The sequence below is a fragment of the Neolamprologus multifasciatus genome, chromosome 13 (assembly GCF_963576455.1).
Source record: "Neolamprologus multifasciatus chromosome 13, fNeoMul1.2, whole genome shotgun sequence".
NCBI classification, from domain to species: domain Eukaryota; kingdom Metazoa; phylum Chordata; class Actinopteri; order Cichliformes; family Cichlidae; genus Neolamprologus; species Neolamprologus multifasciatus.
This window is the reverse complement of record NC_140451.1, coordinates 23,918,111-23,939,303: the sequence shown is the minus strand read 5'-3', so window position 1 is coordinate 23,939,303 and position 21,193 is coordinate 23,918,111. Positions and strand designations below refer to the sequence as shown.

Below are 21,193 nucleotides of genomic sequence, written 5' to 3'. Positions count from 1 at the left end.
CAGCTCCCAGATTTATTTTCAAAACTGTGTTAAAAAATTAGCACTGCAGCTATGCACCAGTAACTGTTTATTTCGGGACTGTGGGAGGAACCCACGTGGGGAGAACCTGCAAACTCTACACAAAAACAGCCCCAGACTGGATTCAAACTGAAATCCTTCTTGCAGGGAGGCAAACCATGCACTATTGTGCCACATGTATTGGCACACTAGTACTATCTAATGTTATATAACGAGAATAGAGCCTTACTGTTCACAAAAATATAAGTAAACATTTCAGAAATGTGGTGATTTTGGCTCAAAAAATAAATGGTGAGCCTAGAATATTGCCCATCATCCTACCCATGAGTGCCATAACGCTAATGTCTGTGGTTAAGCTACTGCTTTGCACCTAGCCACAGAACATCATACAGACAAATTTGGCAATTTAACAGAAAACAGGCAACACAAACAGAGACAGACACATTTTGAGTTAATTGGGTCAAACAGCTAATGGCAAGGCGCCTGTTATCCTTCGCTCCGACAATTCACAAGAATCACTCCTCCCATTCGACTATTCGAGAGACAGATGCCCTCTCTACTCTTTAAGGTTAGGCTTAAAACTTTCCTTTGTGATAAAGCTGTTTTCTTTGTATTGGGGGGGGGGGGGGGGGGGGGAGGGGGTCTTTACCTTACAATAAAAGGCACCTTGAGGCAACTATTGTGATTTGGCATGACATAAATAAACTGAATTGGATTGAATTGAATTAAACTGAATTGAACTATTGGTCAGATTTTAGTGAAACAGTGATCACCTGATGGTTCTTAACTGAAACTGTTCTCATTGTCAATGTCAAGGTTACAGTTGTTGTTTTATGGACATTTTTCCATTTTCACAAGAATTACTGCTTCTCCTGGAGGTCCAGTTTTAGTGAAATGACATTAATTTGTCCTGGAGCCACATGTTTATAAGCCTGCTTGACTTCTCAGTGGATTTCAATTCTTATGAGTTTCTGCAATAAAGCCAGCCAGTGACAACAAAACTTTCTTTCTGCACCTCACACAATACAATAACCTCTGTATTATGATGGATCATGAGGTGGATGGGCTACTACATCGCTGACATTCTAAGGTGTCCGTGCCCGAGTCTATATGATTAAATAGAATACAATAGCTTTATTAACCAAATCAATGGAAAATTGTCTTTGTTTCACCAAGTCATAAATCAACCAATCAAGTTGCTTCAAATGAACCCACATTGATACATATACATATACAACACTTCAATACAATGATAAAAACACATCACAGCATCTCATTATTCAGAGTATCGATTGCTCTTGGTGCAAATCATCCCTTATACACCTCTTTGCTACCTGGAGGTGTCCCATAATGTCGTTTTAAAAGGCGTTAATTTGAAATCAGAATAGAGAGGGGGGTCACGGTCAGCAATAATAGACCGGGCTTTAAACAGACTGATGACACAGTTTATCCAGTTTAATTTGTTGTCGATCAATAATTTGGTTCTGAAAATTATGTGTAGTTTGTTCTTAAATTGCCACAGTCAGGTTATTGAAATATTGAACATAATGATGCTTTCAATCAAGGTGATGTAAACGTTGTGGTTAAAACCAAAGTTTCTTAACCTCCTAATAAGAAACAATGATTAGGTTTCTTGTAAATGGGGTCAACATTAACCATAATATTAATCTTGTCATCAATATATACTGTGGACACTTAAAGCTATTAATGACTTCCACAGACTGACCAAAAAGTGAAATGGTAAATGGCCTGTATTTGTATAGCGCTTTACTGACACATCCAGTCAGTCTGTGAGTATGTGTGGTTAATAGGCTTCTGTTTTTTTTCCATATCAGGCTGTGGCTGAATATGATGTTGATGAAAAGCCGGAATGATGCTATTTATATGGTAAATGGCCTGCATTTGTATAGTGCTTTACTAGTCCCTAAGGATCCCAAAGCGCTTTACACATCCAGTCATCCACCCATTCACACACTGGTGATGGTAAGCTACATTGTAGCCACAGCCACCCTGGGGCGCACTGACAGAGGCGAGGCTGCCGAACACTGGCGCCACCGGGCCCTCTGACCACCACCAGTAGGCAACGGGTGAAGTGTCTTGCCCAAGGACACAATGACCGAAACTGTTCAAGCTGGGGCTCGAACCGGCAACCTTGTAACCTTCCGATTACAAGGCGAACTCCCAACTCTTGAGCCCTATTGATTATTGTTATTATTATTATATAATATTAATTATGTGTGTGTGTGCGTGCATTATATTGCAAATGTGCACATTATTTACTATTCCCTACATACTAAATGTTAGGCTTAAACCTATGATAAGCAGATGTTTTCATTTGTTTGTAGCTGCACAACATGTGATCCTGAGCCAGTGCCCCTCTGTTTATTTGTTGTAAAATAAACGTTGCCTCACATACTGTATAAAATTTCAAAAATCCCAATAGAAGCACACAGGTCACGAACGAGCAGCTCGTTTTGATGTTTTGTTTCCTTGTTTATGTATGAATTTATTGTTATTCTCTGTATTTCCTAAATTATATAATTACCTGCGGGTTAAGAGAACAACATTTTTTTCTGTTAAGTGAATGTATTGCACCTTTGTACTTGTGTGTACTACTAATATCTATATATCTATATCTATATCTATATATCTATATCTATATCTATATCTATATCTATATCTATATCTATATCTATATCTATATCTCTCTCTCTCTCTCTCTCTCTCTCTCTCTCTCTCTCTCTCTCTCTCTCTCTCTCTCTCTCTCTCTCTCTCTCTCTCTCTCTCTCTCTCTCTCTCTCTCTCTCTCTATATATATATATATATATATATATATATATATATATATATATATATATATATATATATATATATATACATACATAGTTGTTAATTAAGATCTAAGATGTACATGAGAAACGCAGAGTTTACAGTCTGTGTTCCTTTCCGGTTCATTTTACTGGGCGAACCAACCGGAAGTGATCGCTCCGTGGTGCTGTGTTGAGTTGGAGACGGTCGTGTAATTTATTTACATCTCCTACCTTCGTGTTTGAATTCCTGACATTTTATGTAAGTATCCTTTCTATTTTCAACTTAAAATATGTCTTCCTTGTTATTATATTAACTTTAAAAGGAAGATTTAGAGAGCAGTTGACAGATACGGTGAATAGGCTAACACTGGCTAATTAGCCTCACATTAGCATTAGCAGGAAAACAAAAAGCGGTTAATTTCTCTGTTTACATAGAAATGTTTGTACTTCAAATTTAAATAAAGTTTGAATTGCTTCAGAGTAGTATAATCACTCATCGGGTTAACATTTGTTGTGGCATTGCTACACTCGTAAATACAAAATACAAGAAAAATATTCAGGTTACATGACTGAACTTCTCCGTCTGAACGTCTCCTTTTTAGCTGCACGTTTCTTCTGATGTCCACATGTGCTGTTGCTGTTAGATAGCGTTTCATTCATGGGTCCCTATACTTTCAAGCCCGTAAACGGGTTAAAATTGTGTTTATTTTGGCTCCGAATCAATCGGCTTTTGGTTTGTGACTTTACTCAGAAGCACAACGGATGGTAAAGAAAACGAGTCTTTGTTTCTACCATGGCTGGCAATAAATATAAAACATCAAGACACGACCACACTGTTACTAAAACAAAATTCACGATGACGGCAACGAGGTCTGCGACTTACGTAGGTTGTGTCGTAGACGTTAAAAAGAGTGCCCACAGAAGTCTAAATCGGACCTTTATCTGCACTTCATCGATGGTGACAGCCTCTTCCTATTTCTTAACAACCACTGGATGAAAACCAGACCTTAGAAAAATGTCTGTGTTGTATTTGGAAAACCAGTGCCAGTGAAAATGTGGGACACAGTCTCAATATGTGGGATAAGGGATAAAAAATACTGTAACACAATAATTATGGTTATTTTTGCTCAGTATTAAGCTTGCGATTCTTTAACTTGGTAAGACTTTTGAGCTTTTTAAACAATGATGAAAATGTATTTCTTGTTCTTTGTCACTTTTTTAAATCAAAGTTATTCCAAACAGCTGAATTGGTTTTCGTTTTGATGACCAAAAAGTCTCTCTTTATATCATTTTTGGTTGAGCTGACCTGCCAAAACCTGAAGGGAACACTGGGTGTTTAATGAGAGGCAAAATTGTGCCAGTGCAAAGGTAGGGGATTCACTGGATTTATAGAATAGGGCAAAATATGAACCCTCACCCTTTGTTAAAAGACAAACAGCACAGTCACACTCATTTCTTTTAATTTCAGTCTTTAAAAGCTATAGTTCTAATTGAATACAGACTTTGATTAATTGCCCATTTTAAAGTCTTTAGCCTATTATCTCTTTGTGCGATCCATCTTTGCATATATTTTTTTAAATTAATTTATTTTGTATTTATATTCTAACTTCTTTCTCATCTCTTCCCCTGTCTAGAGCCTCCAGGACTCATCTCAGCAAGAATGACAGACCGTTACAACATCCACAGTCAGCTGGAGCATCTTCAATCAAAGTATATCGGCACAGGACACGCCGACACCAGCAAGTGGGAATGGCTGGTCAATCAGCATCGTGATTCCTACTGTTCCTACATGGGACATTTTGACCTGCTGAATTACTTTGCTGTGGCTGAGAACGAGAGCAAAGCGCGTGTTCGTTTCAACCTGATGGAGAAGATGCTTCAGCCATGTGGACCACCAGCAGATAAACCTGATGATGCCTAGATCACACTGGAGTGAGCAGTGGATGCTTTTTGTTAGAAACAAAAGTTTTCCAGCTAAAACTGCTGCTGCGTCCTTGTTTGACTCCACCATTACTGGATTCGTTGTCTACTTATAGAAGAGAAGACTTTTTCATTTTTTGGTTTTATATGGACCAGAACAAAATATTTTCTTGCCCAGCACAGTTTTCTAAACAGTTGTTTAAAGGTGAACATGCTTTAACAGCTGAACATGTACCAGAGGACATAATAGAAAGCAAGTATAAGGTGGTGTACTTCATCTGCATGTGTTTGTATTAAATGATGGAGATGTATTCTTGATTTCATTAAAATTTGTCTTTTTCTATTTTAGCACTTGTTGATTGCGTTTACATGAATTTAGATTTACTGGCCAATGGTTCAGATTCATTGACCTGTTGTGATTTACTGATTTACTGTAATTTATACAGTAAGATTACAAAAAATCAGGAAAAGTTTTCACCCAATAAAAACTGATTTAGTATTGACAGTGTTGGGCAGCAACAAAGGGACAGCAGTTCCAATGTTTCTTGGCATGGTTACCCCTCACTCCCCCTGTGACACCACAGGGGAAGTGAGAACAATTTGTGCAAAAAAAAAATATCTGCTCATCAGGTGGAAAGTGCTTTCTGTTACACTCCCACACCACCTGTAGCTGTTCTGTTGGATAGAAAGTAATTGCTGTGAAAGCCAGCTCACGTCCAAGTCATTCAGAGTCTTGGTGGAAGGATTTATGTTTCCACTGAATCAGATTTATTTATTTTTTTACTTTGGCACTCACATTAAAAAGAAAAATGTGTGCACACGAGATATTTGACTAAACCTAGTCATGGAAAAAACTTTTAGATATGAAAAGGTAAGCTGGTTTACAAAGAGAACTAGGGGATAGAGAACAAGCTAGCAGATCTTGTGGGGGAGCATTTGCACTGTGAAGAAGGAAAAGTCAGCTTTGATTAAAATGGAATAAAATTGTAGAATCAAAGTAAAGCGAAAAACAAGCAGTTCATTGTGCAAAGCACCCTCCTTATCTGTAAACCGCGTTATGGGACGAGCATGCATGGTTGCCAGTAGAATTGGAACAATTGTATTGTAATCAACAGGGTGAATGGAGAAGTGTACAAGAGCATTGTGTGTGCTCAGATTCAGCCAGGTTTCTCCAAACACCTTTTTCTGATGTTTAATCACTCAATGTAGTTGTTTTCCAAAGTATTACACAACCAAAGCCTAATCAGAGAGAGCTCAAAATGACTTGATTGAATATTCTTGGTGATAAATAGCCTACAAAAACAGAACAGCAGGTGCAGCAAAAACCTCTATAGCACAGCTCAACAGTGGTGGTCAGGGTAGACATTAAGAAAAATTATTCCAGTCAATGAATTTGGATCTTTGATCAGGAGTGTGGGTTTATTATGCCACGACCCACGGGATCAGGGTTTTTTTAATAAAACTAATTGCCTCAGGCTTGTTAAAGTCGAGTCTGTGTGTGATGCTGCGGTCGATACAAGTACTTTGCTTGGGAAGCAATCAGAAAGCCACAGCAGGGGCTGAGGCTTCACTTGCTGACTTTAGGTGGTTCGTGAAAGTATGCTGTCATCCAAATTTGCGCATACAGTCAGTTGGTGGGAGAGGATGCTAAATATGACTCATTGTTGGACTGTGATACTAGTCAGGAGGTGCCAGGGAAGTTTTTGTGTCGTGTATTATGGCTGAGATTGTGTGTTGGAGGCTTTCTTGGTGGGGTAAGTCCTTGCCATCTGTCCTCACTGTCAGACTCGGGGAGACAGCGCTGCCAAGTCAGGCGAGAAAGCTGTGTGAGCTTTTGTTGGTGTGCTGTCTCGCACACACACATGCATGCGAAACACATAAAATGCTTGACTATGCAAGACGTGAGCCCATAAATATTTGTCTGCTTCTCAATTTTCTGTTTAATTGTATCATATGATTGTGTGATCTCAAGAACAGCCAATATCGAATATGTATTTGAGGCACCCTGAAAGAAGGCCCTGTTTTCAATTATAAGCTATGAGAAATTATCAGAGCATCTTATAAAGCACTGAGCACCATCACAAGGTTTTTTGTCAGTGCTGAGAAAAACATGTTATTTAACAGAAAGCCTTTCTTGTACCATTACGTCACTACAGTTTGTTTTTTTTGCTTTGAAGCACAGATGAAAACTGTTCACACAGTAAGAAAATGTGAAAGCAGCATACAGCTGTTGTGTACTGTTTTTCTTTTCCAAGTCTGTCACAGTGACCATAAATACTCAAGCCTGCCTGCCAACAATCTTAAATCCTCACCATGACAGCTACAAGGTCATAATGAACACTCATCTTCTACTCATTATGAACAAGAAGCATGATCTCATATAAATCCTCTAGTTAATGAATGGAGTATAATATTAAAAAATAAAATACTTGGATGATTTATTGGACAAATAAAATATTCAGACTTCCATCCAGCACTTCTTAGCCAACTAGCGTCACAGGGAGTGAGAGAGGCAGGGTACATCCTAGACACTGAGCCCATCACAGAGCTAAAGTATAGAGACAGATGAACATTTATTCTCAAATTCAGACCTATGGCCAATTTGGAATCACCAGTTAAGCTAACATGCTTGTTTTTGGACTTTGTGAGGAAGCTGGAGTGCCCAGACAGCATGGCCACAGGCACAGACAGGACATGCAGACTTCACACAAAAATGCAAAGTCAGAAATATTTCATACACTGCTCGAAAAAAAAAGAACACTTTTTAATCAGAGTGTCAGTTGAGTAGCAGAGAGTGTTGTTAATCAGTTTCAGCTGCCTTTGTGTTCATTAAATTAACAACAGGTGCACTAGGGCCACTGTCTCTACTGGTAGTCCAACTCCTCCAGCATCCAACACATCAATATGTGCAATTTCCAGAAGGTTTGCTGTGTCCCCCAGCACAATTTCAAAAGCACATGGGAGATTCCAGGAGATGGGTAGTTACTTTGGGAGAGCTGAAAAGAGTGGTAGAAAGTCCTTAACCCATCAGCAGAATTAATATCTGCTGCTTTGTGCAGGGAGAAACAAGATGAGCACTTCCCTACAAAATGATCTCCAGCAGGCTATTGTGAATGTGTCTCACCAAACAATCACAAGCACACTTCCCGTGGGTGGCCTGAGAGCCTGACCTCCTCTAGTGGGGCCTTTGTTCACTGCCAGATTGGTATTTTCCACAGAATACCTGTTTGCCCTGAGCACATGTGACAGAGGTGAAAGAGTCTGCAGAAGCTGTGGAGAACATTATGTTGTCTTTAAAACCATTCAGCATGATTGTTTGGTGGTGTGTCAGTATTGGTCTGTGGAGGAATATCTATGGAGGGTTGCACTAACCTTAGTCTAGGTAACAGCACTATGACTTTGGTTAGGTATTCTTGAAATCCTTGGACCCATTGTCAGACCCTGTGCTAGTGCAGTGGGTTGTGGGTTCCTCCTGGTGCATGACAACAGCTTGCCTCACGCCGCGAGAGTATGCAGGCGGTTCCTGGAGCATGAAAGAATTGATACCATTGACTGGCCCCCTTCCTCGTCTGACCTGCATCCAATAGTACATTTTGTTTCAGTCCATCTGACGCCACCAGGTTCCACCCGCAGAAGCTCAGCCATGCCCTGGTCCACAACTCGGAAGAAGAGAGATTTTTAGCAGTATATTTTACACCTGACAGAAAATTACACTGTTGATCCCAAAAGTCTAAAAGTGAAAGAGAAAAAGAAACTGGCAGAACACACCATAAACTGAGACACCAATGCTTTTAGTGTAATCACCCAAACACATAACTGGCTGTGATAGTTAAACCCATTCTGCCTAAATAGTTAAGGGTTCTTTTATTTCATGCTATTATATGTGTTACCAGACTAGAAGCACTGATTTTTCTCCAGACTGATCTGCATGTATATTGGGCAGATGGGGCAGTCATACTGTTGGAAACAGTTCTCAAGGAAGAACCAGAACCATTTCAACTGGACTGATTTATTTTATTTAAGCTAATCATGCTGGAAATGCAAAACTATTTCTGTTTATCAAGTAACTGGTGAAAATACACAAAGAAAGCTATTTATTGTCCTTTTCTCTCTTCCCACACCTAACTCGTCACATTCGATTTTGTCAACGAGCAAGTCACTGCACTGCTGTCAAATCTTAAAACGGCTTCTTTCTGTCGAGCTGTCAGCTGTCACTTCAGTGTCAATGGATGCAGTCCTCCTCCACCTCATTCACCCCCAGTTTTCCTCAGAGCCAGCTCATCAGAAGTCCTGTTCCACATCATATGCATGCAGACTTCCATCATACAGCGTCACCACCACCGGTGTCTAAACCCATTGTTATGTTGATTTTACTACAATGGGGTATTGATTGGTGTAGATTATCAAATAATTGCTTCATTTAAGGCAGTTGCGCTGCAATAACTCTCTTCTTTATGGTGAGCTTCCATGCCACTGGTCAATAAATGCAGGCCCAATTGAACATTTTGCAGCTAAACAGCTAATCAATTAATCGAATCTCGTGCGGCCGCTCGTTTTCGCCTCAGCTAGGTAACCTTTCGAGATCCTGCAGGGTCTAGTTGAGGCAATTAATTCTACTCCCTATGACTCTTTGCAAATCACAGTCAGAGTGGAAACTGGAAACTGGCAGCACCGTGTGTTTGCATTTACAAATGGAGCTTGACACATTGAATAGCATTTGTTAATAAACCACTTGGCCTTTCTGTGTTCATGCTGATGTGAGCTCTTCGTTTGGCCACTCCTCCATATCTGCTCTCTCCTCTGATTACACACCGGTGCAAAGGTTCAGGAAGCACAATTACCCTTGTCAAATAGAAATTCTCCACAAATTCAATTATCTTTGTCCACATGGCCACCCACCACCTAACCCTTGTGCTCTCCTGTTCTCCTTCACTAAACTCTTCACCCATTCTTCTTTACTGCTCGAACCCCCTCCTGCAAACCACATCGCATTCTCCCTTTCTCCTCTACTACACTCCATTTTTTTCTTTCTTCGTCTTTGCCCTCTCAGATAGGCTTACCAGTGGAGTGGAAACACAGCAACTAATGACTCTCGAGCAGTGGAAAAACACATGAATATTTTGTGTGAAGAAGGCACGAATGTGGTGCAAAATCATATTCAAAAAATAAATGCAGAACAGAATTCACCCAGAAAAATGGCACTACTAAGAAAAAAGGGGTTTCTGTATGAAGAAAATAATTAAAGATCTCTGGTCTGCACAGTTCTGGAGTGAAAGTTCTCCTTAAAGCATCCTTTAGTTAAATGCAATTTGAAGCAAATTACACTTCTTACCAGTCAATTACCCTTTCAAAAAGGATTGCTCATATTACTTTCAAGTCTGTAGTGATGTTTCTTTTATAACCTTTCCCTCATTTTTGAAAGGAATGGAAATACTTTGACAAATAGAATGACTGTAATATGAACAGTATAACAGAGCAAAAAAAAAAATCATATGTTTTGAAACGTCAGCGAGTGTTAGACCGATCACTAATCCACCAACTTCCAATTGAGCAGACTGCATTACAGTCAGGACCTCCAGGCGGTATGCCAGGGATAAAAGTGCCTTCCTGTCCTGGCTGGGAAACTTCATTAAAGTGGGCTGTTTGTTGTGTGTGTGTGTGTGTGTGTGTGTGTGTGTGTGTGTGTGTGTGTGTGTGTGTGTGTGTGTGTGTGTGTGTGTAGGTGTGTGTGTGTAGGTGTGTGTGTGTGTGTGTGTGTGTGTGTGTGTGTGTGTGTGTGTGTGTGTGTGTGTGTGTGTGTGTGTTTTACAGCTAGTAAAAAGTGGAAACTTGATTACACACCAGTGCAAAGGTGTGTAAAAGTGGAAACTTTTTACTCTCAGAAAGCAGGGCTGAGTTTAGATTTATGGTTTAGGTTTAAAGTTCAGGTTGAAAAAATGCAGCTGTGGTGAATAAAGAAGTCTAAGATAAAAGCAGGGATTTTAGAAACAAGCATCAGTTCTCATGAGTAAGACAAGTGTGTGTGTGTGTCTAAGATAAAACGAGAGGAGGTTTATGATCACTGTGTACCAGGAGTATCTTTCAAACACAGGCACCAGGTGCTACAGTTTTCCTGCTGCCCTCCTGTGCTCTATAGAAACTGATTATCACTTCTGTCATCCAGGTCTCTTTGACCCCAGTTTCCTTCCATCACCAGTTCTCATTTTCTTGTCCTCTTCTGCACATCCAACTTCATTACACCCACTTCATATTTAAACTCTTGAAAGCACATACTGTCGTTGAGATGGATGGGACCTTTTTGTAACCCAGTAGTTTAAGTCAGTGTAATTGTGCTGACATCTTTGACAGTTTACCCAAACAAAGCCATATAAAAGATGATGAAATGAGGTGAGCTGAGCTTTCTATATTTTTTTTCTTATATCCAAAAAAAGCTTAATTGGCACTAATTGCCACACTTTTAGGTGCATCATAGATGGTAAATGTCTCTCAGTGCTGTTCTTTGTAGCCTTAATGGAAACGGGGGGAGGGGGGGGGCAGTCAGCGTTTCAATTACTTTAGGAAATCTGCCACAAATTAGGTAACATATTCAAAAATAAAACCCCACTGAGTGTTGTGCTCTTTGCGTTTTGCATCTCTGAATAGTTAATTGGGAGACGCAACCTTCGAGGGCTCTGAAAACATGCTGCCAAAAAGCACCTGCAGGGACTACAGCTGGCAAGAGGACAACAATGCAAAATAAAGGGGCTTCAATGAAATTACATATTACCCTAATATATTTGTGAGGTATGTGCAAATGCATTGCTTTAGGATGCCTATTGCTGATGCATCTCCGAGCTCCTCTGTTCCACTTTGTATGCACAGTTTGCACAACGCTTCTTTATTCATACATTTCCCTGTAATATACAACATCTAAAAGCCTGGCTGTCTGGGTCCAGACATCACTTTATGCTGGCGAGAAAGCTCATGGTCAGAGAGCAGGAGGCGGTTACTGACCAACAGGGTGTAATTCTTTCAACTGGCACCACTTTGCTGTCTCTCATTTAGACTCATATCCGGTGGATGAATTATACCTTCATTAAAAACTCTGAAACTTTTGCATGTATGAACACATACATGCTTAAATTCCAAACCTGTGACATTTATTTTCTTTCCGGCAAAGAAATTTCATATTTCTCTCAGATTAGCTTTTTTTTTTACCCTCATTCTCTGTCATCTACTGCTGAGTCACAAAAATTCACCTGCCATTTTATTAGACACAACTGCTGTCCATCTGCTTGTTACTACAAATATTTAAACAGCACATGGCAGCAGCTCAGTGCATTTAGGCAGGTACACATGGTCAAAATGACAGCTCCAACCTGATGAGTACTGCATAAGCCATTGATCTACTGGGATTTTCCCACACAAGTATTTCTAGGATGTAGCGAATGGTCGAAAAAAGAGAAAATATCCAGTGAGCATCAGTTCTCTGGGTTGAAATTACTTACTGATGCCAGAGGTCAGAGGAGAACGGCCAGACAGCTTCAAGTAGTTACTGAAATAACCACTGGTTACAACCAAGATGTGCTGAAGAGTATCTTTGAAGGGAGAAGCCAGTGTTGAAGCAGAAGGGCTACAGCAGCAGCAGACCTCACTGAGGGCCCTTCCTGTCAGACCAGAACAGAAAACTGAGGCAACAGTTGAAGAATGTTTCCAGCACCTTGTTACATCCATGCCACAAAGAATTAAGGCAGTGCCAAATAAATAATAGATGTACCAACTAAAGTATTGGGTTTTCCTGTTCTCAGACAAAAAACAGTTGTGATCTTACTTCAGTGATAAAATTATTCACGACAAAAAAAGACAATGACAAAAAAAACCTCTTTTTGTTTAACTCTTTATATACAAAAACACTATACACAGTTTGGACACAACAGTAGCTGTTTTGAGATATATAACATTGTAGTACAACTTCAAAGATGAATTATTAATGTCAAACATAGAGTAAAGGTGGTTGGAGCTCATGTGAAATATCGTCTCCTCAGCCTTTGCTGCTCTGAGCACAAAGTAAATTCATTACTCTGACAGTTTATACATTACTGTATATCAGATTTATAGCATGGTATTTGCTAAACTCCAGCAAATTACAATTTATTTTCACATGGTCAAGAAAAGATTACATGTTCAAGAAAAAAGGGGGGTTTTGACTGTAGTCTGATTGTGGCTCCAGTCTGAAGTATGGATTTACATTCGGGAAGCAATAAAGGAAGCTTCAAGCACCACCAGCAGGAGACATTCTCAATGTAAACATTTTTATGAACTGGGGGAAGTAGACAGCATTACAAATGAACAGCAGCAGCTCAGGAAAAACAAGTGCCACTATGGCTGTCAAGAGAAATAGAGAAATACCTTCTGAAATGCAGTCTAACTATTATTACGTTTTCCACGATCACTATTAACACTGGGAAATGTGGGGTAGGCTTGCAGCTTCTTTGGGTAACGTGACTGTTTATTTTACAGCTGCCGTACAGATGAGATGAAACAGATGGCACCCATCAACGTTTTTAAGTGATTTGTTCTGAATCCTGGTGAATTAAGTGGTTATAGCTTAACACACATTCCTAATTTCGGATAGAAATATGGATTTTTGCACGATATAAATGCTGTTGATATTCCACGCAAGTATTTCGGTGTAAGCGGTTTCAATATTAAAAAGCCGTTCTAAAAGCGATAACACTAAGCTTTTGCATGGAGAAGGTTTTTAAATATTCTCATTTGGTAAAGCTTCATTTTAACCTCTATATTTAGCACTGATATGTACACCTATCAGCCACAACATTAAAAGCTGCTAACAGGTGAAGCGAATAATACTGATCATCTTGTTATAATTCAATGTACTGCTGGGAAATATTGGACTCTGGCCTTCACAACCCACTATTGCCAGGAGCCTCTCCCAGCTGAACAATGCACCCTGCAACTCAACAAAAACTAATTACAGGAACACAACGAAGAGCTCAAGACCCCGACAGGACCTTTGTGGGCTGTGTTGTAACGAGGCACCTCCAACCTGCAACCGACAGGATCTAAAGGATTTGTAGCCAATGTTCTGATGCCAGACAACACAAGACATCCCAAAAGGTCCCGTGTCAATACCCTGATGAGTCAGACCTGTTTTGGCAACAGAAGGAGGTCCTACACATGATTAGACAGGAGGTTGTAATGTGATTGATGAGTGTATAAATTGCTAAAATTATGTACAACACACTATAATGTAGCTTTGAGTAAATGTTAAGAAATTCCAAGTTTTTAATTCATTTTGATAACAATTAAAACTTTTCCTAACTGGCACATAATGAGTGATAACCCCGAATAACCAGTTTAATTGTAATTTTATTTGACTGTATACAGGCTGTAGATGATTAATAACGTGGGTTAGGCTACTCAACCATGGTGGGATGGGCAGCAGTGTGCCCCTAGCGAGGTCATCACCTTGGAGATAGTCGTGAGAGTTGTTGACCCACCCTCCCATTACGCAATTTATTAAGTTCACCTGGGCCACCCACACCTTGAGACCCCAATGAACCACATCTTGATTCACATCTTGGCTCATGTTACCCTACCAACACCTCCGATGGCAGGGTAGGTTAGATAGTATGTTCAAGCTAAAGTTGGAAAATGGAATTTCTCCTGAAGTCGGATTTCCAACTCAGAACGAAAACGTTGATCACAAATCCTGTTTTTTCCGACTTTACTATTGGAACAAAGGAACTCGAGAGTGATGCAAATCCAACTTCTGAGATAAATGGAAAGCAGTAAAGACTTCAGGATCACCTCCAAAGACGCCTCTCAGGCGAGAGATAAAATATGTTTATGAACCTAGAAAAAACCAAAACATCAATTTGCCTCTAACTCAACTGGATGTATGACTTTTAATTTGTAATAAAAGCTCAAAATTCCTGGGTATTTTACAGCAGCTTTGGCTGACGGTGTATACCGTGTTCACCTGTGCTGGAGCCACACCCAGGCAGACTGTAAGGGATCAAACTCATATTTACTTCCTTTCTTCAGCTGCTAGTTTTTATTTCCAAACGAATTAGCATATGTAAACTCTACATATATAATACACTCTCTCTCTTTATATATAAATATCTAAAACCAAGTATGATTATTATTCCTATGTAAAGGATTTCTAGTTTGTGCAGATTAGAACTGTGGATATTTGTAGAAATAAATCCAAAACCGGATATTCCCAGAGATCATTATCTTTGTCTACGTATGAAATAGGTAGGTTATTATTAAAGACTGTGCTTGATAAATTGATTAAAAAGCACCACTTTCAGGTCAGCTGTAATCACTTCTTTATCAGTGTCTGGAGATGGTATCAAAAAATATTTTTAAAAAAAAACAACACAATTTGATTTTAAAACATTCACATAAAAGTTGTATCATATTATATTGGTAGTAAAAGTCATACCAATGTATGCACATGCTTGATATACATTCTGTACAGTACACACACATATATGTATATTCATATATATATATGAACAACAACTTAGACATCAACGTGAATACTGTTGCTTCTTTTTCATTGTTATACATCTTTTCACTTTACAACCCCCGCACATTCGGAAGCAGAAACAATCAATCTGCCCTTTTCAGTTACTATTTGGAAGAATGACGAGTGTTTGTGGAGGTTGGGGCTCTATTATGAGAACACTGTCTTTTGGAGGTCAGCAAGCTCTATCTGTCAATCACTCGACAGCCAACATCTCCGCTCTTCTCGAGTAGGCATGGGACAAAAATATTACTAAAGCTCAGACAAACATTCTGGCATTCTCGGAGAAAGAAAACACTTTTAATGGATCCTCTACATTTTTCCGAAACATGCATCTCAAGTATCTGGCAGTGCACGTAAAGGCAGCAAATCCACAAATCCCCCAAAATACAATAGTTACCAAACCACCTGAGCCAGATTGCTAAAAAAAAAAAAAAAATCACAAATCCACACACTAGATGCTTCATAGCTCCACATTTAAACAAAGGAAATCCTCTCGACTCCATTAAATATGGCATCTATTCAACCACATGAAAGTTGAAACATTTTCCCAGTGATTGAGCAAAACTGTAAAATGATCTAAAATGATAATTTCTTATTGAAATAATTAACATGGCTGGAGATTAACTTTCCAAAAAGTGGAACAAATCCATCGAATAAATCTGATTCATGGTTAAAAAAACATGTAATGTCACTAGGTAATTTTGCTGAATTCAAGATGCGTGTTAAAGCTAGATGTAAAGATATAATCACAAAAGTCACAAAGCACTCATGTCAACATTTCTTCTTTTATAATGTGTTCTAAAAATAAAGTCACTTGACTAAATTGCAAAAGCATGTTCAAGGAAATGAAAATTAAAGCACTCTTTCACTCTCTGAAAGAAGAGAGCAGTTCATTACTAGTGCTGAACCTCTCAGTGCCTGTTCTCTACGTAGTCCACCCAACCAAATGAAACCTGTAAGCGTTCCAATTTAGAGCACCTACATACGATCAGGTTCCTGCTTTATCTTTGGCACCAAATAAAGAGCCAAGTAAAGCACCCCAGCCAAAGGCCTGTAATAGAACTAGTAAGAAAACTATGAGTACATCTCCTAAACAGCTAGCCCAGCACTTTATGATTAGAGGTTCATAACCCAGCAGAGAATACATGATGATATGTTATCATCATGTATCATCAGGAAAGTGTGCTGAGGGATTAGAAGTGGCCATAATGGGATTTGCACTTCAATATTAAAGCCTCAGGTGGCTCCCTCAGCTTTAGCAGTTTTAAATATAACACTTGCGGTTATTCTTCAGCTATGTGCACCATCGTCTTCTGTAACTCTTAGGATACAGTGACCTCTAGTGGCAGAACTTAAAGCATGTTTTTAAAAAAATGAACTGCAGTATTTCTGATTCATCTCTGAGGGGAACATCTGAGCAGAGGAAACTGCCTCTCCTCTCCTGTGATCTGTGACATAGGCACTGACATCAGCATGAAACTATCCAATCAACCCCACTTCCTGTACTAGGAAGTTGCCCATATTTGGCCATTTGTCAGTTACTGACAAGGCATACCCTGGCAAGGACACAAACTCTACAGTACACTCACATTCACTACTACAGGGCTGACCAAAAACATACAAAAAAAAGAAAGAAATGCACAAAATATTTTGTGTACCAGCTGGTTCTGATACTCTACAATAAATAAATCTAATCTGAGCACAATACATGCCACTATCCTGACATTGGATATGTGCAAATGTTTTATGGGTGCCATGAAACACACACAGATGTTATGATAGACTTAAAAGTTTCATCAGGGGCAACAGAGCTTTTTTACATAAGATATTCCGATGTGGTTCAGTAGGAGAAATGCAGGTGAAGCGAGTGTCACCTTCCTATCAATCGCTCTTCTAAAGTATGAGTGCACACCCACGGTTTTGGAACTGGTTAACCCGAACAAAACACAGCCACGTTTAAATGTTGTAAAATACACCTGTGCTTTTCCTGCTGCGACAAGACAAAAAGTCCGCTGTGAAAAAGGTCGACTGAGTTCCAGAGTGAAGTGGACTGAGCTGAGCCTGCTGGGAGATGTGGACCAGAGAGCTTGTGGCGCTGACGCCGACGGGGCATTGAGGAGACTTAGGGCCGATGAAATCTGAAAACACAGACGCAAAGGTTTATTTACAACAGAAGAAACACACAGACAGTATAATAGAAATACGTGAATGTATTGTCATTTATTAGCAATTTCTACTAATTTAATTTTTACCAAGAATCTGACAGACACTCCCAGGAGTGACCTGCACAGTACCTGGGAATTAACTTGCATCTGAAATCACTTTTCAGATCTTGAAAAATCCTCAAACACTAAACCAACTGCTGTCGATGTAAACCAAAGCTCAGCAAACACTAGGGCTGCCAATTTTCATTTGAATTTCAAACTTGTATTTTTCTTTTTTAACAGAAACATAAATTACTCATCTGAATTCAAAACAACCAACACACATAACAGACCACATCTTTACCTCCAGGAGGTGGGTGTTTACAAAATGCTTTGTCAGACTACATTGTGAGTAGTTTGTGCGATCAAAGACAGTAGGTAACAGCAGTTTGTGGTGAGTTATTTGCTGACTGTAGACACTTAATAGTAATATCTTTTACATAGTCGAGGGATCAAACAGAATGAGAATGAAATGAAGACATGGCTAAGCATTAAGCTGTCACGGCTGCATTGAGCTGCGTAACCCTTATGGTGTCGTCGGATCCAAAATGGTCCCTAGGTGCATATGGCATATGGGAATCCCGAGGACCACAAAGCAAAAAATAGTCATGTGAAAAAAAGGATTATGTGCAGTCCTATAGAAAAACTAACCATTCAATAAGCACATCACAATCTTAAATCACCTTTAAAAGTCATTGAACTTATCTTGATGCTTACCTAGAAGCAATAACTTGAACACTTGTTTTTCTGTACGACTTTATCAATCTGTCACATCATTGTGGAGGAATTTTATGGGATCATTGTCTTGCTGCATTGACCCAATTACACTGCCAGACAGATGGTTTCACATTTGACTCTATAATGCTAACTCAGTGACTGTAAGGTGCCCAGATACTGTGGCTGCAAAACAAGACCAAATTATCACTCCTCCATCGCTGAGACGGACAGCTGGTTCAGATTCCTTTTACAAACATGTGCTGCGTATGTATCCAAACATCTATGCCACTGTGCTCCCTTGCAAAAGACAGTGTGTCCTTTGGTTTGTTCAGATGCAACTTTGGAAACCTAAGCCATGTTCTTTTAGAGGCTTCCTCTTGGAAACCATTCCAAACAAGCCATACTTTTTCAGCTTTTATCTAAAGGTACTGTCACGAACTTCAACATTTAACATGCTGAGGCCTGTAGAGTCTGAGGTGTAGCTCTTGGGTCTTTTCATGTGAATCTTCAGGTGAATTTGTATGAAAGATTGTGTTATTAACACACATCTGAATGCTCCACACCAGCAAACCTCTGCTTTGTTGATGATCACTTCATCAAGTGCATTTGATTTTCAGCCTGGCTGCTCCTTACCCTCTAAATTCCTAAGGAAGCAGTAATCGTGTAGATAGTTTTTCACCGGACTCTAGAAAGAAACTTATTCACATCACTGTGAGTGAGACAGATTATAATATGAACATTGTTTTATCATGTACCGTTGCTACGTTTCAGCGTGTTATCAGGCAAAAACAGTCAAACTCGAGTTTCCTCTGTCTTTGAGCTGCGGCTGCTGGCTTTAGAACGAAAATGGTGGTGGTGCATTTTAATGCTGTTAATTGAAGTGTTTTAACAATGGATTTAAATCTTGCAGAAAAGCATAAGTCTACAGGGTTTTTTTCCCTCTTCAAAAATATGGCACAAAGGAAAAACACTTCTGAGCATCTTAGAACAAATGGCGCATTTCATTGATTTCTCAAAGGAAAATGAAAATCGTGGACCTTCCTTCAAATGTTTCCATTGTCAGACTCAAAAGAAAGGGAAGCGTTCTGCTCATCTTTTTTTTTTTTTTTAAATTTCTCTACAAAACATACTTTTGGAAAGATTTCAGTTTTAACTTTGTCTTCTTAAAGCACGTGTTCTCATTCTCATCTCATTATATTGACTTTTGTAATGAATTTGCAGGTAAGGCATCCCCTCTGAGGACTTTTGCATGTGGACTATGTTTGTGCACTAGCTGCTTTTCCTCCATTTCCAGCCCGTGTACATTTTATATCAAAGTTTTCTTGTTCCTAACTGTTATATTGACTTCTGTGGCTCACGTTTAATAGCATTTTTAAAGTCAGACAGGGAAAATTGCACCCTGGAAGCACTTTTCTTTCTCTTTTATACTCTTCTCCATTGCATGACCTGCCCCTCAGGCCTTAACAATTTAATAAAGTCTTGAGGCAAAAACATTGCCAGACATAATGCTGCCACTGCTGTTTTTTTTTCTTATTTTCTCTAAATTCATAAAACAAAGTATAATAAGATATGAGGAAATGACGGTGACTCAATGTCTCTGTTCCACATCTCTTCTCTTTAAAAAACATCAACAACTATGTAATTTCACAAGTTCAGACAGAGGATGTAAACAAATATTGAAACATTTTGTGCTAGTTTTGTTTTTATTGAAAGGTTTATTAGTTCTTTTTGGTGGGCTCGGCACAGCAATAAAATAACAAATGAGAGCGGCAACCTAACCTTTATTGTCAATTAGTGCCTGAGGTAAATAAACTGGATTCGACCCAGGAGTATATCGTGACTTTAATGTGGGACTAGAACAATATAAATATTGATCAATGTGACTAATAAACAGCAGCATTTACTGTGATAAAGCGCTAATAAAGCTTCAGAGTCGGCTTAAATGGTCAATGCCATTGACCGCTTAAGTACCTGGTGAACTGTTTGCTGTCTTCATGAACCTCCATCTCTCGGCTTTTAAACTCATTCAGCTCCTTACGGATAGCAGCCTGGTGGGCAGAACACACACATACAAAGACACACACAGAAAATAACATCATTAGAAGACCAAGGCCAACTGTGCCCCCCCACCCCAATCACCTTTTCCAAGTAAGCTCATGATGCCTTTGAGCTGTTTCAATGTGAAATGTTCAGATGCTTAAGGGCTCTCATTTGGAGCTTTTAAGATGTTTACAGATAATTTCCATAAATCTGCACAGCTACAGTCTTTGCTTCGGGGAAGTAGTCGGAACTAATAGTATATGGGTTAAAAAATACGAGCAAAGTACACAGCAGCACAAATGATTATTCTCATTCATTTTAACTTATAAAATAATGATTTTAAAGGGATTTATTGTAATGTTTATAACCAACTCTTCCCTCAAGCCTTACATAAAAAGTTTGTTTTGTCTGTCGTCAGTAACATCAAGTACATCCATTTTTTGACCCGGTTATGCAGGTGATGCTGTGAAGTCGGAGGTTTGTTTTTAAAGTTGTTAAGGGTTTAGTTAGACGTCGCTTGCTTTATTTGCCTGTCCGTTCTTTTATTTGACAGTAATGAGTTTAGCTTTGTCCTTTCTCCACGGCTGTCTGCGGTAAGTGTGACTGGTGATGGAGATTTCACTGTACAAATGTGCAAGCAGACAGTTTACTTTGGTTTGTCCATGCATCGTTTTCCCTGTTGCCCTCTGAATGTGAGAAGATATCCTAAAATTGAATATACTGGATGTGGGCTGCAAGTCTCAAGGTCTGTATTTATGTGCTGTGCAGTTCTGAACATCAACAGCAGAGGGAAACCTTGACATAAAAACGGCACACTTTGAGGGTCTTTATTGTCTGTGAGGATATTTTGTTAAGCCATGCTAAATATTGATACAGTGCAGATGGCACATATATGCAGTTACATACTGACTTAGTGTGAGCTAAGTAAATTTCATGTATATCAT

General features: G+C 39.2%; 2 protein-coding genes across 5 annotated transcripts in view; one reads left to right on the top strand and one right to left on the bottom strand.

Moving 5' to 3' along the window:
* The first annotated feature begins 2,952 nt into the window (after positions 1-2,952).
* On the top strand, positions 2,953-5,096 carry sf3b5 (splicing factor 3b, subunit 5). The gene is made up of 2 exons (XM_085182690.1): positions 2,953-3,087; positions 4,463-5,096. Exon 2 carries the CDS (start codon positions 4,489-4,491, stop codon positions 4,747-4,749), a length of 261 nt encoding a protein of 86 aa, XP_085038816.1. The 5' UTR covers positions 2,953-3,087; positions 4,463-4,488; the 3' UTR covers positions 4,750-5,096.
* Positions 5,097-15,068: 9,972 nt separating this feature from the next.
* The window catches only part of phactr2 (phosphatase and actin regulator 2), a 41,581-nt gene continuing 35,456 nt past the window's right edge, over positions 15,069-21,193 (bottom strand). For all 4 annotated transcript variants that reach the window (XM_085182685.1, XM_085182688.1, XM_085182687.1 and 1 more), the window contains 2 exons: positions 20,181-20,257; positions 15,069-17,426 (listed from right to left, as the gene is read on the bottom strand). In XM_085182685.1, the coding sequence (XP_085038811.1) occupies positions 17,411-17,426; positions 20,181-20,257 (93 nt within the window). In that variant the 3' untranslated portion in view covers positions 15,069-17,410. The remainder of the gene's footprint in view (positions 17,427-20,180; positions 20,258-21,193) is intronic.